Source organism: Ipomoea triloba, chromosome 5 (genome assembly GCF_003576645.1).
Source record: "Ipomoea triloba cultivar NCNSP0323 chromosome 5, ASM357664v1".
In the NCBI taxonomy this organism is placed as follows: Eukaryota; Viridiplantae; Streptophyta; class Magnoliopsida; order Solanales; family Convolvulaceae; genus Ipomoea; species Ipomoea triloba.
In genome coordinates, this window is record NC_044920.1 from 18,510,024 (window position 1) to 18,527,556 (window position 17,533).

The following is a 17,533-nucleotide window of genomic DNA, read 5'->3' on the forward strand; positions in this document are numbered from 1 at the left end:
TAAAAAAAATTGGATCAAAATACTTTACCGATTTTTCCCAGAAAATCACGGAAGTTACTGCCAGAATCTACCCTGATTTTTCCTTTCACTATTTTCACAACTATAAGCATATATGGGCATAAATATGATATGTACATGCATTTTCAGCCATTATCATGTATAGAAACATATTCATAAAACCCCTAATCTCATCATTCACTATCAATTATCTAGTTTCAAATAACCTCAACCAAATAAAGGGATTCCTTACCTTCCGTAGGAAGCAAATCTTGGATCTTTCCCCAAATTCACCTTAAAACCCTAACATAAAACACGGTAATACGAATATGGTTCAACAAAATTCTACCCAAAACTATGAACTAGGAGTAAAACATAACTTTTAACCGATTAAAAATTAAAATTTACCGAACCAATCGCGATCCAAGCTCGAAAATTGCTTCTCTCTCCCTCCCTCTCTCTCTCTCTCTCTCTTACGGAAATGAGGGTGAAGACGAAATGAAGAAATGGAAATGAAGAAATGTGACTTGCTCAATCTTATCCCTTACATATATACATATACGTAATAATATATTTAATAATAATAATAATAATAATAACAATAATAATAATAATAATAATTATAATAATAAAATATAATATGTGGGATGCTTATCCAATTATATATAATAATAATATTAATAAAATATCTCCACAACATATCAGTTGTGGTCCAAACAGATAAAGTTTCGGTAGAAAATAATCCAGAAAGAATAATTTCCGACACCAAAATTTTATTCCAGTCAAAAGCTCTCAAAATGGGCTAGGTTCAGAACACTGCGAAATTTCGCGAAGTACGATCAGAAATAAATTTCGACCCTTATAGCTCATCCAATTTCAACTTAACTAAGCAGGAAGTTCATACTTAGTCATATATGCCTAATCATCCATTTCCAAAGAAATCCGAGCTGAAAATTCGTCCCCCAAAAATTTTACGGTTCGTGACCGGCACATACGATCGCAGCTTAATAACAACTATACTTACTTATAAAAATTCNAACATATCAGTTGTGGTCCAAACAGATAAAGTTTCGGTGGAAAATAATCCAGAAAGAATAATTTCCGACACCAAAATTTTATTCCAGTCAAAAGCTCCCAAAATGGGCTAGGTTCAGTACACCGCGAAATTTCGCGAAGTACGATCAGAAATAAATTTCGACCCTTATAGCTCATCCAATTTCAACTTAACTAAGCAGGAAGTTCATACTTAGTCATATATGCCTAATCATCCATTTCCAAAGAAATCCGAGCTGAAAATTCGTCCCCCAAAAATTTTACGGTTCGTGACCGGCACATACGATCGCAGCTTAATAACAACTATACTTACTTATAAAAATTCTTTCGAAATATCTGAAGATCATAACTTAGGAATGTCAACGCCTTAGGATAATGTTAATAAAATACGGGGTATTACAGCAAGACAAGGAGTCGAATGGGAAGGGTCAAGAGTGAGAGTCTCTCAGATTATAAGGGAGGATTTAAAGGTTTTATGGAAGGTAATCGCTCATTCATGGGAAGGAAGGCCTGAGACATATGACCGGGTCTCAAAGGCGGAGCTGTTCATGCTTTGGAGTATGGACACCGGGAACTCGGTGAACATGAGCGCGATTTGTAGAAACTTGCTTGTTGCACAACAGCAAGAGTCAGCCAGGGCAATCTTCATAGGCTCCTTGGTGACAAGGCTATGCGTCTCCCTAGGCAATCAAATGAAAATGAATTGGTTCGAACATCGGCTTCTAGGAGCGCATATAGTTCCTTTATCTCCCGAGGATGTCGCAAAACTTCACTTGAGACAACTAGTGCGAACGAGGGTAGATGAGGAGATGGCGGATGATCACGCTAACACGCCCATGATGTCCCCAGGATTGACTCCTTCTCCGATGTCATTCAATTCCCCGTCTCTCCCGGAAATGTATTCGCCGTTGGATTCTTCAATGTATTCTCCACCACAAATGTATTCGCCGTTGGATTCTTCAATGTATTCTCCACCACAAAGAGAGCCCGGACCGTCTGTACCTCCACCACAACCTGAAGAGCAAGAGCCCGGACCGTCTGTACCTCCACCACAACCTGAAGAGCAAGACCCCAACTCCTCTAGATTCAACATTCCACCTGAAGAGCAAGACCCCAACTCCTCTAGATTCAACATTCCGAGCTGGTTGCAAGACCCCAACTCCTCTAGATTCAACATTCCGAGCTGGTTTACCCCAATCACTGATTGGAGATCCCTCCAAAATTTCCAATACCAATTGCACTTGGAGCAAATGCAAAAGCTGGATGAGATTTCGAGAGAGATCAAGGAAATCAAGAGAGCATGAAGGAAAGAAGAAACTGAAGAAGAGAAAAGACAAATCTTGATGATGATGACTTGTGATCTGTTAACTCTGAACAATTGATTGTGGACAATCTCTTTACCTTTGTTTATATGTTTAGCTATATTTCTGTTTATGTTTTATCTTGCACGTTTCGTCTAGCCAAAGACGTTAAACGTGGCGCTTATGGGAGGCAACCCACAAATAAGAAGAAGGTACCACTCCACCAACAACCATGAAAGACCAATCTTGAAAGGTATAATTTCAATTCCTAATTTATTTCTTTACCTTTACTCTAACCGTGTTTAAAGGGCGAACTCAGATTGTAAAAACTTTGATAAGGATACAAATTGTAAGTATTTCTTTTATCCTGATTCAATGCCCTGTTTTGGTTTACTTTATTTTTCTAGAATCGCAAATGAAGAGCTGCATAAAACTGTTGTGTTGGATGTAGTCTGTTTGTTAGAACTGTTTTAGCCCAGTTCGCACTTTTAAGTGTGGAAAAAGGGCGTGTGTAGAACCCTTAAACATATATCTTTTTTCCTCCGTTCCTTATGGAAACATCGAGGACGATGTTTATTTTTAAGTGTGGAAAGGGTGTATGCTTCTTGAAACAGTTGATTGATTAAGTGATAAGGTATAGGAACCTAGAGGGCGTGTTATTGCCAATACTATCTAGGAGGGCTCCTAACCTTGTGCCAAGAATTGAATGTCTTAAATATGCTTTGGAAGCTTCACTTTGCACCAATTTGCACATTTTGACCCAATTTGAAAATTTTGATGAGTGCTTGCATGATTTCACCTTGTATTTTGTTTGGACCTCAGTCAAGGATCTCTCGAAGTGGGAGTGTGAATCCTTTGAGTTTTAGAAAGATAAGAATAGCGAAGCCTGGAAACTGAATTAATCTCAGCAGGACATGGGGCAAAAGGAGAGCCTAAGTGAGCTATGAGTGAAAAAAATCCCTAATCCCTAGATAAAGGCATGAGGGGTTGATATGGTGAAACGTGAATAAAGGCAAAAGGCCATTCCTAGAGATAAAAGTGAGGTGAGCCATCTTGTCTGGATAAGGGGTAACCATTGAACTGTCTTCGAAAAAGCATGGATCTCCATGTGAAGTCGGTTACCCCAAAGAGATCTTGAAAGATGAGAAAATAGAGAGGAGGTGAGCCACTTCGCTAGGATTCAGGCACCCATTGCACTGACCTCCGAAAAAGCATGGATCTCCATGTGAAGTCGGGTAGCCTGATGACGTTATCCTAGGAAGCGAGAAAATAGAGTGATCGCCCAAGCCATGGCGATGAGCGGTCCATGTCCCTGCCCTCACTTATATAATGTAAAGAGGCTTTGGCGTTAGGGTGGAAATTGGCTAAGGGGTGAGCATCGTTCCCACTAGTCGGATCGGCTGGAGGCCCCTAGAAAATACAAGGTGAAAACTCTTTTGTCACTTGCATGCTTAAAGGTGTGAATAAAAACTTCTTATATAGTATCCATCGAGACCTTGACTTCCTTAGCATATTTCTTACATTTGGTTGGCACGAGTTTAGTAGTCTTGGTAGATAGTGTAGGGGATTTCACCCGCTCAACTCCGAACACCTACACATCACTTGATCGATTAACCGTGAGAGAAAGAACTATCCTTGGTGCTTATATGATTAGTGTTTAGGAAAGTATGCTTGCTTGAGGACAAGCAAGGTTTAAGTGTGAAAACTTTGATAAGCGCCAAGGATAGCACTTATAAGGGGTCTTTATTAGATTAAAAGTGCATCGTTTTGACATCCAATTACAACAATTGCATGCATTTCAGCTCAAATGCGATCAATTTCTTCTAACAACATTTCTAGAAAGAGTTTTGAAGTATTTCACAGGTTAGAGAGGGATTTGAAGCTAAAATAGAGCAAAAGACAAACAAGCCGAAATGCAGTAGCGCCCCATGCAGCCTCACACACGTGTGGCTGGGCGTGGAATTATTCCAGAGAGCCACCACGCCACTCACACGCGTGTGAGCAAGCGTGGTCGGGCCAAGGGCTATTTTGGGAAATTTGTTCCTTTTCTTTGTCACCTATATAAATCCCTTTTGCCCTAAACCTAAAGGAGGAGGAGAGGAAGATAGATCAGAAAATTGATAGAATAGGATAGTTAGATCTAGAGGGTTTTCTCCCCTCTCGGGGGAAAATTCCTTCCATTCATAGTTAGAATAGATCAAGGGCAAGAAGGAAGATTGGAATTCAAGATCAAAGTTGTAAGATCCCCTTTTTCAAGGGGTGGTAACCATTCTCTTCAATTTCTAATTCAATACTTGTTTCTTTGAATTTCCTTTTCCTTTTCTTGTTTCTTAGTATGCTAGAGTAGATTAGATAGGGGATTGGTGGCCCCATGGTAGATCTATGTGGATGTTTACTATTATTGCTTTGATTTGTGAATTGCTTGCTTGTTGGATGTTGAACTTGTGTGGATGATGTTCTTTAAGCTTTGTGCCTTTTGTGGCCACATTAGGTAGCAAACCCAAAGGAAGTGAGTGTGCGCGCGATAGCGGCCACCCACGAGTCTCACTCACCCACATCTCCGCTCTTAGTCCGAAAGGACAAGATCCGAGAGGAGTGGTAGACAAAGTGTTCGATGAAATGCCCAAACCGAATGAGGATGTGGGAGTCCAAAGTGTGACGCCACTTGGTAGTGTGCCATGAACTCCCTAGTCTATTCCACAACTTGCATTCACAAAACCAACCAAAGATAAACCACATGGAAAAGCTTAAAGCCCCAATCTCCACTTTACTTCTCTTTACTTTACACAACCTTTTATCAACCTTACCCTCTTACCAATGAATCCAACTCCAAGCCATTCCGTAACTCTTTTCCTTCAACCTCTTAAATGCCAACACACCATTCGATTCCCATTCGTCATCCTTGAGAGACACGACACTCGGGGAGTCTTGACTCTTCGTTTTACCACTACACCTTCACATACCCACTCACCCCATACAAACAATCATTGTCAACACTCGCTCAAGAGGGAGTGAAGGTCTACTTCCTTTTAATCCAGAGATTTACGCATTGAATCGGAGGAGAAAGAAGGCCAATAGAGACCAACAATCCCAATAAAAAGATCAAGAAGAAGACATGGCAACTACTAGTGCAAACATCCCTAACGTCAATATGGACGAATCACCAAGACACACCGATACGGACACACCAAGAGAGAATGTTAGAGGTGATCAATTCAATGACCATGAGTCACCTCCCCCACAAAGGGAGGAGTCTCGACAAAGACCACCACCACCCAACCAACCACAATATCAACAAGAGAACGTAGCGTATGACGAACCACTACCACGTAGGAGATATGCATCGGATTTTCAAGAGCAATTCAACAACCCTCTCTATGACATGCCTCCAAGACAACAACAACAACAACCTCCTAGACAAAGGAGGGATGCTTACTACGAACCACGATATGATGATGAATACTACGAACCGCAAAAGCCAAGAAAGAATGAACCAAGGAATGAACCGAGGAATGTGCCAAGGAACCAACCGAGGGGAGAGGAAAGGAGAACCATAGCGGATTATATGACACCCGACTTTAGTGTCCACAACTTTATTTACATCCCCCCCGGTGGAAGCCAACAACTTTCAAATAAATTCCGCCGTCATCACACTAGTTCAAAACCAACCTTTTGGAGGATTGCCGGCGGAGGATCCACACGTACATATCACCCGATTCATCCGATCGTGTGGTATGTACCGTCAAAATGGTGTTACCGAAGAGGTGGTAAGACTCAAAATGTTCCCATTCTCTTTGATAGGGGAAGCCGCGAGGTGGCTTGATTCCCACGTAGACAACCATTTTAGATCATGGGAACAACTCCACCGAGAGTTCATGCAAGAGTTCTTTCCGTTGACCAAGACATTGAAAATAAGAAAGCAAATCCAAGACTTTAAACAAGGGTCATTGGAAACTTTAGCGAATGCATGGCGACACTTAAACATCAATGCCCACCGGACGTTCTACATCCATGGGACATCATTAGTTCATTCTATTCCGGTCTCACCGATGAGTGTAAATTGCTTTTGGACTCATCTTCTAGAGGATCTTTCGTTTCTACAAGTCCCGAAGACGCAGAAGAATTGATAAGAACCATTTCATCAAATACCGGGAATTGGTACAACCAAAGGGAGTCCAAAGGAGGTTTGTATGAAGTTAGTGCCGACACCGCATCTCAAACAAAGGTGGAAGCACTAGGACTAGAAGTCAAGAGGCTACAAGCACAACTGGAAAAGATGAACAAGGGTCAAAGAGGAAATCTGTGCATGACATTGGCTCTATATTGCGACAAATGTGGGGGTGCACATGGAGCACACGAGTGCACTTCCAACTACGAGGATGGTCCGTATGAACAAGTCGAGGCCGTGGGCTATCAAAGGCCTAATGACTACAATGCCTATGGAAATAACAACAACCAAAATTGGCGACAAGGTCAAGGATGGCAAAACCAACCATCCCAAAATCAATACAATCCAAGACCAAGTCAAAGTGGACCGAGTTACAATGCAAACTACAATAGAGGATACCAAGACAATCGAGGAAATCAATACAACCCAAGACCTAACCAAGGAGGAGCGTATCGACCGCCTATGTACCAAGGAAATAACCAACAAAGAGAAGAGGCTCCAAAAGAAAGCATGGAAGACAAAATGGTGAGAATGTTTGGAGAACTAAAGCAAGACGTGACGAATATGAGGCAAGAGTGGAAGCAAGACCTGAGGCAAGAGATATCCACGATAAGGCAAGAGGTCTCTAACTTGAGACAAGAAAATAATGCTTCCTTGAGACACTTGGAGACACAAGTTGCACAAAACTCCAAGGCTTTAGCCGAAAGACCACAAGGCACACGTCTGAGTACCACGGTGAATAATCCTCGGGAGAGGGTGCAAGCCGTGACCCTTCGGAGTGGCAAGGAGCTTCCCGAGCCGACATTGAAGAAGAATACTATCTCCAAGAGTCCAATCGAAGAAGAGAAAGTAGAAGAAATCCTTGAAGAAGAAAAGGAGCAAGAAAAGGAAACATCTCCATTACCCTCGAGTCCAAAAGCCACTCAATCTCGAGATAAAGGAAAGGAAAAGGTGGATTTACCGATGTACCAACCACCACTCCCATTTCCCGGGAGGGTGAAGAAAAGCATAGACAAGACACAATACGGCAAATTCCTTGAACTTCTAAAACAATTGCATATCAACGTACCTTTCCTCGACGCATTAGGTCAAATGCCACGTTATGCAAAATTCTTAAAAGATCTACTCACCAATAAGAGAAAGCTAGAAGAGTCAACTACGGTTTTGCTAGGGGAGGGATGCTCCGCCTACGTGCGCCATCAACCACAGAAGCTCACGGACCCCGGAAGCTTAACCATCCCGTGTCAAATTGGCGAAGCCGAGTTTAAGAGAGCTCTAGCAGACTCCGGGGCAAGTATCAATATAATGCCTTTTTGTCTCTTTAAGAAATTAGACTTGGGCAATCTTAAGCCCACTCGCATTTGTATCTAGTTGGCCGATAGATCAATCAAACAACCCAAGGGGGTTGTAGAAGATGTGTTAGTGAGGGTAGACAAGTTTATTTTTCCCGTGAACTTTGTCATTATTGATATGGATGCCGATCAGGAGGTGCCATTGATTCTAGGTAGGCCGTTCTTGGCTACCGCTCGAGCCCTCATCGATGTAGGGAACGGGAGACTTGTCCTAAGGGTAGGAGATGAATGTGCTACCTTCGATGTGTCGAAGTTGACTAAGTACCCTATGACCACAGATGATGCGTGCTACTTTGTGGATGTTTTCCATGAGCACGTTAATTCTATTTACCCCAATCTTGTGGGCAAATTGAAAAATGACGCCCTTTTGAGAGTCTTGGATAGTAATGATGACCTTGAATCTTTTACTTTTGATGATAATGCTTCGATTAATGAGAATAATGATGTTACTTTACATGAGATAGTGTGTAGTGATGATGATATACATGTTGATGATAATGTGTGTGATGTGAATGATATTGAATTTGTAAATTTCTTTGATGATTGTATTGATGATGCTATATATATTCATGAATTGATTGGTGAAGTTGAGGAGGTGATGGATGGAAATGAAGGGGATGATTTGTTGCATAATGAGAAAATAGAGGAGAAAAAGAGTATAATAGAAGAGAAAGAAGTAAAAAGTGAACTTAAAACTTTACCGGATAGTCTACAATATGCCTTTCTAGGAGAAAATTTGACTTTACTGGTAGTGATTTCATCAAAACTAGATAAAAATCAACAAGACAAGCTTGTGAACTTGTTAGGAAAATATAAAGGAGCAATAGGGTGGAAGTTACAAGACTTAAAAGGCATAAGTCCTAGCATGTGTACGCATAAGATCTTGCTAGAAGAGAATGTTAAGCCGGTAGCCCAACCCCAAAGGAGGTTGAATCCAAATATGACCGAAGTGGTGAAAAACGAAGTAGTAAGACTCATGGATGTAGGAATGATTTATCCAATTTCTGATAGTGCGTGGGTAAGTCCTACCCACGTAGTGCCTAAAAAGGGAGGAATAACAGTAGTGAAAAATGACAAAGAAGAATTAATTCCTACACGAAGCGTAACGGGGTGGCGGGTTTGTATAGACTATAGAAGACTAAACGACGCCACTAGAAATGACCACTTCCCTTTGCCCTTTATTGATCAGATGGTTGAGAAGGTAAGCGGGCATGCTTATTACTGTTTCTTAGATGGTATGAGCGGCTATTTCCAAATACCCGTAGCACTAGAGGACCAAGAGAAAACAACCTTTACTTGTCCTATGGGTACCTTTGCGTACCGACGAATGCCATTCGGTTTGTGTAATGCGCCAGCGACCTTCATGAGGTGCATGCTAGCAATTTTTGAAGATTATATTGGGGAGTTCATGGAGGTGTTCATGGACGATTTCACCATATGGGGAGAAACCTATGATGAATGCTTAAGTAATCTAGAAAAAGTCCTCAAAAGGTGTTTAGAAGTAAACTTAGCACTTAGTTGGGAAAAGTGCTATTATATGGTAGAAGAAGGCATAGTATTGGGTCATAAGGTGTCAAGCAAAGGAATAGAGGTAGACAAAGCTAAAACGTCCGTGATTGACACCCTACCACCTCCAAACTCCGTCACAAGTTTAAGAAGCTTCCTAGGTCACGTCGGTTTCTACCGACGTTTTATCAAGGATTTTTCCAAAACTGCTAGACCGTTGACCAAACTCCTAGAGAAAGATATAGAGTTTGAATTTGGAGAAGACTGTTTAGTTGCTTTGAAGACCCTTAAGGAGAAACTAGTGAGAGCACCGATTTTAGTTGGACCTGATTGGAATCTCCCATTCGAAATGATGTGCGACGCTAGTGGGTTTTCAGTGGGAGTCGTGTTGGGGCAGAGGAAGGAAAAATACTTTCAACCAATAGCATTTGCAAGCAAAACACTAGATAAGACCCAAAAAAATTACACTACTACTGAGAAAGAGTTGTTAGCGGTGATATTTGGTTTAGACAAGTTTAGATCCTACCTTCTCCTGTCCAAGATTATAGTTTTTACGAACCACGCGGCCCTTAGATACTTAATGTCAAAAGCCGAGGCAAAATCGAGACTAATTAGATGGATTTTATTGCTTCAAGAGTTTGATATAGAAATCAAGGATAAGAAAGGAAAGGAGAACGAAGCCGCAGACCATCTTTCTAGAATAGAGAATCCAAACTTAGGGGAGGAAAGCGCTAGCATCTTAGAACTGTTCCCAGAGGAGAAGTTGTTGAAAATTGATGATGTACCGTGGTACGCCGATATTGCAAATTATGTTGTAGGAGGAGTTATCCCAAATTATTTTGATGTGCACCAAAAGAGAAAATTTTTAGCGGAAAGTAGGCATTATTTTTGGGACGATCCCTACTTGTTCCGGGTATGCGCGGATCAAGTAATTCGAAGATGTGTTGCGGGGCAAGAGGGATTGGAAATCATGGGAAACTGTCACGCCGGACCCACCGGAGGCCATTATTCAAGCAATAGAACTGCCAGGAAAGTTCTTGAGGCGGGCTTCTATTGGCCCTCTTTGTTTAGAGATGCTCAAATGTGTGTATCAAACTGTGATCGATGTCAAAGAGTTGGAAACATCACAGCGAGGAACGAAATGCCGCAAACATACATTCTAGCCTGTGAAGTTTTCGATATCTGGGGAATAGATTTTGTAGGGCCTTTTCCAAGTTCAAAAGGGTTCAAGTACATCTTGGTTGCAATCGATTATTTGTCAAAGTGGGTAGAGGCACAAGCCTTACGAAACAATGACACCAGAAGTGTAATCAGCTTTCTAAAGAAGTTGTTTACAAGGTTTGGAGTGCCTAGAGTTCTAATCAGCGACCGGGGCACACACTTTAGGAATTCGTTGATGGAAAAGATGTTGGCCAAATACGGAGTGCAACACAGGGGGGGAGTTCCATACCACCCCCAAACCAGTGGCCAAGTGGAGAACGCCAATCATGATATTAAAGCAATACTAGAAAAGACGGTTGGAATCCACCGGAAAGACTGGCCCGATCGCCTAGATGATGCTCTGTGGGCATTTAGGACTGCCTATAAGACACCGATTGGAACGACACCTTTTAGACTTGTATATGGGAAAGCATGTCACCTACCCGTCGAAATTGAACACAAAGCCTATTGAGCCATCAAGAAATTGAACAGCGATATGGACCTTGCGGGGCGCGAAAGGCTGTGGCAACTTGATGAATTAGAAGAATGGAGATTAATGTCATATGAAAATTCCCGGGGCTACAAAAAACGTACAAAGCTATACCATGATCGGCACATCAAAAAGGGGAGAGAATTCCGGGAAGGAGACCAAGTGCTATTCTTCAATTCGAAATTGAAACTCTTTCCGGGAAAGTTGAAATCAAGATGGTCGGGGCCGTTCACGGTCACAAAAGTTTTTCCCTATGGAACTATCCAAATCAAACATCCAAGCAAAGGAGAGTTCAAAGTGAACGGGCACTAAGTCAAGAAATATTTCGGAGGAATGGAACCGCGCGAGGTGGATGCCTTGCATTTGATTCGATTGGAAAATTGAAGCTTACAAAGACGTCGGGCTAAAGACGTTAAACGTAGCGCTTCTCGGGAGGCAACCCGAGGTTACTTTTACTTTTAAATGCTTTATCTTACATGTTTTTCTTTTAGATGTAGTATGTTTTTGCAGGGCCACAACAGGTGAAGTCACGAAGACCGAAGAAGAACGAGAAAAAGTCAAAGTGGGCGAAAATCTGAGCCTGGACGCCAGACCGGACGTGCGTCCGGTCCGCGTCCAGTGACCGAGATCGCAACCTCAGAGCGTGCTCTGATGGACGCGCGGCGGCCGCGCGTCCAACTCGCGTCCATCAAAACGCCGACACAGGCCCTGAGACCGTAATCCCGGACGCCAAGCGGACGACCGCGTCCGGAATTAGTCCGACACATGCCGAACGAAGGAGAAAATCGGACGCCGGTCGCGCGTCCGATGTTACGGCAAATCCCAAACAATTAAAATAAAATGCGGATGCGAGTCCGGACCGCGTCCGACGGGTCGGCCTGGGCAATTTTGCGGACGCGACTGAGGGTTTTAAGCCAAATTCTTCCTCTTCTTCTTCATTCTAGCGGACGAAACACACTCCAAAAATTACCAAGTAAGTTCTTTCAAGCTCCCAAGCTATTCCAAGGCAAAAATTTCAAAGCTTTCATCCTTGTACAACCTTTCTACAACAAAATTCAAGGTATGTGCATCTTCTTCAACCTATTTTAATGCTTTCACCATTGTTATGACCTTGAATTGGGATTTCTTGCTTTGACAATTGCATTGCTTATTTGTTGTTAGAATTTGGTTCCTTATGTTGTAATGAGCACTCTTACGAGTTTTAATTGCAATTTGTATGGTTAAACATGAACTTGAGTGTTAGAAAAAAGCTTGAAACCCTATTTTAATGGTGGAAAAATTTGGGTTTGAATGATTGTGCTTCAATGTTGAAATTAATGATTGATAAATGAAATTAGATGCTAATCAAGAGTTTATATGGAACCAATTTGTGATTTTTGACATTGCATTATGCTTAATTGAGAATTTTTGTTTACTAGTTCCACGATTTGGGGAATTTTTGAACTTTGGCATGAAATTATGGTATGTAATAGGATTAGCATTGTGTGTTGATGAAGAATGGTTGTAGAATTGTTTTTGATTGATAAATGTTAGAATTGCTTACTACATTGTGTGATTCGAAAAATAAATGTGCTTAAAGTTTGGGAAGTTTGGAGTTATGCTATGAATGGTATATGCATGAACGAGTTGAAACTAGATGATGATACATGCTAGCTCTTGTTATCTCCTTAGTATACATGTAGTAGTGATATGCTTAAATGTGCATGCTTTCCTTTTGTCTAGAATTTTAATTGAAAAGAAAAATGGTTAAGTGTGTTAAATAGTGATGATAGTGTTGTGCTATGTTTTGCTTTTGAATGGAAAGTCAATCAAGCATGTGTATGGCTTTACTTTCTTGAAAATTTGTTTAGATGCAATAGATGCTTGTTTGATTACCTAAGTGCTAAGAATCAACTATGCTATGGCTCACATGCTTTATTATTGTAATAGATGCCTCCAAAATCTAGACGCAAGGAATGTGCCAAGAAAAGAAAGCATGATGTTGGAACGAGTTCGGGGGCGGTCCAAGGTGAAAGTGACTTGTTAATACCTGGGAGCCGAAGCCTTAGGCACCTTAGTGGCACACAAATAGCAAGGGTGGAGGAGCTTCAAGCGAAAGGAGTTTCTGGCGGCTTTTACTTCAATTACACAATGCTCGATGCATATGGGTGTCGAGCGGAGGTGGAGAGGATGATGTCACGACGGTCTTGGGAACATCTCTTCAGCTGGAGAGATGACACGTATGAACCCGTCGTGCACGAGTTTATCGCCACCTATGCACCTATGCCATCAAATCACATGTGGACCCCTTGCATGAAGTTCACACTGTTTGGTAGGGAGTACGAAGTCTCATTGATCCAATTGGGGGAATATCTTTGGTTTTACACCTCCGCGGACATTGACACGGAGGAGTGGCGCAACCTTCCCTCAGATTTTGACTCCGACGCGGCGGCAGAAGCTTATTGGCACAGAATTACTAATGGTGAGGGAGGCAGGTTCACCGGTACTAAACCGAACACCTCAAAGATTGTGAGCCCGACACTATTGATTATGAAGCATCTACTCAACCTTACATTTGGAGGAAGGAATAAGAACCTCCATAAGGTATACAGAACCGACCTCTTCCACCTTTGGAGTCTGGAAATGAATGAACCGATACAAATGGCTTGCATGGTGCAACAACTGTTCACTTCTCAGAAACACCCGAAGTGTCCATATGTTTGGATAGGGCCAGTGGTCACGAGACTGTGCCACAGGTTGGGCTTGCAAAGAGAGTTGGCGAGGGAGAAGAGTATTGCCTCTATGCAACCATTTAGTGATGCGCATCTCAATAGGAGCTATGCCCAAAAGATTGGGGCCGTGCCTAGACCTCCACAGGGTGAGCCTCAGCAAGAACAGGAGCCGGTAATTCAGGGAGGTCCGGATGTGCCTCCGGAGTATGCAGAGTACCCCCTCAGTATATGACTGGGCATCCATGAGGGCTTTTCAGCTTCAGTTGCATACTCAGTCTATGAACACTTTCAACCAGAGGATGGACCTTCAGCACGAAGAGTTGATGAGGCAGAACGAAGCAATCATAAGGCAGAATGAAGCATACGCTAGGCAAGAGGAACATCAAGAGCAACAATTCCAAGCAATCGAGCAGTTGCGCCTATGGATAGAGCACCGATTCCCACCCCCCTCACAGGGTGGGGACGCACCTTATTGACGTTGCTTGGGTTTTTAGAGTTCTTGTGTTGATGTGGCCCGGCTAGAACAATAGGTACCCCGTGCGTGGGGTGCCGACGTTATCTTTCTTTACTTTCGTTATTTGGTTTGTTTGATTTCGGTTTTATTACTACTCTAGTTACTTTTGTTTTACACAATGCACTTTGGTTTATGATGTTTTCTTTTAATTGCTTTTAAGTTTGAAGCTAATGTTTTTACTTCTAATAATTGCAAAAATTTCCAAAAATATGTTGTTAGTGTTGTTTTTAAGCTCAAGACGACAGGGGGCACGAAGACATACGAATAAGCAAAAATACGGGGGAAGAAACACGCAACATCATAGACGAAAACAAGCTGGAAAATGCAAACCACAGTACTGGACGCGCGTCCGGCGTCCAGCAGGTCCCTGGAAGCGGAAAGAAGCAGAAACAGAGAAGTCTCTGCTGGACGCGCGTCCAGCAGGGCGTCCGCCCGACGAATTTAAATACCCCAAGGGTTTTTCAGCTCCATTCTTCTTCCCTCACTCCAAAATTCCTCTCTATCACTCCCTACTCTCAGAAAATGATGAACATAGGTAACCTCTTCTCTTCGCCTTTATCAAGCATTTGTGGATCACCTCCCCCGAGCCCAAAGGTAATTCTCTTAAAAATTCTTCTTCTTCTACTTGGGTTATTAGGATCTTGATCTATTTTCTACTCAATTTTAGTAAGATCTTATTTGATCCCTTACTTTTGTGAGCTTTGGGTGATGATATGCTTGTGCCTACGTACTCTATAGGATGTAGATCATACATATTTCATACATTTGTGCTTTTGTTAACATTGCATACCATGTGTTTGATAAAATGCCACTTATAGTGTATGGTGCAAGTTATGCTTTGAGTTGAGATCACAATGCTTATATTGAGAATGTCAAATCTTATATTGAGAACATAATGCTTGAAATGAAAATGTAATATCTTGAATTGAAAACCCAATGTTGTGAATTGAGAATCTAATGCGTAAATTGATGAATGTAGGGACTTCCAAGGGCCGAAATGATGGTCCCTAGGCACACTCTTGAAAGAGGTGAACCTAGTAGGGTACCCAATGAGGACACCTCAAGCGAAGAAGAGGAAGCACTGAATGTGGAATTTGCACACCGAGGCCTCATGATCGAAGTGGAGGATCTTTTTAGAAGAATTTGAAAGGATGACGTCCCAACCATTCTGGAGACACATTTGTAGCTGGAGGGATGCGACGTACGTCCCTATCGTTAGGGAATTCATTTCTACGCTAGAAGTCAACGAAGGGGTGCATAACCGGCGACAACCTAGCATTAAGTTCAAGCTATTCCATAGACAGTACGACATCTCGTCGGATGAACTTGGTAATTTGCTAGGATTCTACACTCTATATGACCAAGAGCAAAGATGGTACGCAAACCTCGTTGACGACTTCACTAATGAGCATCAACCCGAGTTGTTTTGGTGGGGAATAGCTAGACAGGGGATAGCTTGGAGACCCTCATACACGAGTGCCAAATATATCAAAGTTCCAAAGCTCAAGATCATGTGGCATATTATAGCACGGTCATGGTTGGGAAGGCAAACTCCGAATAACAATGTTACAAGGAGGGAACTATTCATGCTTTGGAGCATGTATACGGAAACGCCAATCCACATGGGAGAGCTTTGTAAGACCCTCCTCAAGCGACAAAGCTATGAGGACAGTGAGAGTATCTTCGTGGGGCCTCTAATTAGTAGGCTGTGTGAAGCATTGGGGTTTGGAGACACACTTACATATGAGGTGGTAGCAACCACCATGACACCTTTGGACATTGGTGATTTTATCCAATTTGGAGTGCCACCCGAGGAGTCTAGTGATGATGAGGCTAGAGGAGAACAAAGAGATTTGTGGGGAACTATAGAGAGACTTGAGAACCGAGTCAATATGCTTGAACATGAAGTAAGAAGGCTCACACTTGATCAATATGAAGAGGAGTCCGATGGGTCGGGCTAATGATCTTGTGCACCCCGATGATCATAGTGTTTAGTTGTAGTGATTTTGAGTTTTAGCACTTGTTCTTTTATGCACTCTTATTTTGTTTTTAATTCATATTTTGTTTGCATTATTGTTTTGGTTTTTACTTTTAATCTTGATTCTTTATCTTAATGATCTCTTAAGTTTAGCTAATCGAATGTGAGTCAATGTGTTTGGAAGCTTATGTTGTGCAGGGAATTTCAAGGAAAAGAGAGATGATATGAGCACACTCATGTAGATCTTTAATGCCGTAGGGGAGTCTATTTATCTCCCTTACCCTCTCTTTTACCTATATGCTTTTCTTATAAAGTGTGGAAACCGGGTGTGATGGCATGACTTTTGCATTTGCTTGTTTTAGATCTCTCATAAAAGCATGTTGTGTGACCCAATAGCCCATAGCACACTTCTAAACTGTGGAAAGGGGCATTTTATGTTGAGACCTTTGTAGCTTTCCCACATTATGCTTAGTGTGAACATCGAGGATGATGTTTGTTTTAAAGTGTGGAAAGGAAAGCACCTTTGTGCTTGAAAAACTTTGAATTGCAAAAGTAATGCTTGGCTTAGAACGGTGGACATGTTTGAAATGAATGAGATGCTTAATCTATCTTGGAAAATGTGTGTTTTGAAGGAACACTTGATTCTCAATTAGGACTATCCCGTGGAAGAAAATGCTTGTACTTTTGTTGAAATTGATTGTTTGTTGCATGATTGTGTGATGTTCACCTCTCATTTAACCCGGACCATAGTCAAGGAGGTAACGAAGTGGGAGTGTGCACCTATCAACCCTAGTAATATAATGTTTACTAAGCCCGGAAATGAACCTAATTTTCTTTGTTTTTGCTCTCCCGAAGGTGTAGTGTGGGGTTGTGAAGGTGATGCTTTGCTTTAAGTTGTTTAAAAGAGCCCAATGAGGCCAAAAACCCCAAAAGAGCCCAATGTGGCCACCTTAGGATATGAAAAAGATGAACCGTCTCGCTAGGACAAGTTGGGGGGCAACCATCGCACTGTCTTCGAAAAAGCGTAGAGCTCTACGTGAAGTCGGTTGCCCCGATACGAGGTCTTGGGAGATGAGAAAATTGAAGAGAGCCATTCCGCCAAGATTCGGGCACCCATTGCACCGTCTTCGAAAAAGCATGGAGATCCATGTGAAGTCGGGTAGCCCGATGAGGTTATCTTGGGGAATGAGAAAATGAGAGATCTATCCCGTTGGGATCGGGCACCTATTGCACAGTTCTCGAAAAAGCATGGAGTTCCATGTG

At 42.1% G+C, this 17,533-nt stretch overlaps 1 protein-coding gene and 1 long non-coding RNA gene across 2 annotated transcripts; one reads left to right on the forward strand and one right to left on the reverse strand.

The window, feature by feature from the left end:
* Positions 1–267: 267 nt before the first annotated feature.
* On the reverse strand, positions 268–474 carry LOC116018821. Its single transcript, XR_004098607.1, has 2 exons — positions 406–474; positions 268–300 (listed from the first exon to the last, which is right to left on the reverse strand). It is a non-coding gene; the product is annotated as an uncharacterized LOC116018821 (long non-coding RNA).
* A 5,844-nt stretch (positions 475–6,318) lies between these two features.
* LOC116020336 lies at positions 6,319–7,890 on the forward strand. Its single transcript, XM_031260816.1, has one exon. It carries the CDS (start codon positions 6,319–6,321, stop codon positions 7,888–7,890), a length of 1,572 nt encoding a protein of 523 aa, XP_031116676.1.
* Positions 7,891–17,533: the final 9,643 nt, after the last annotated feature.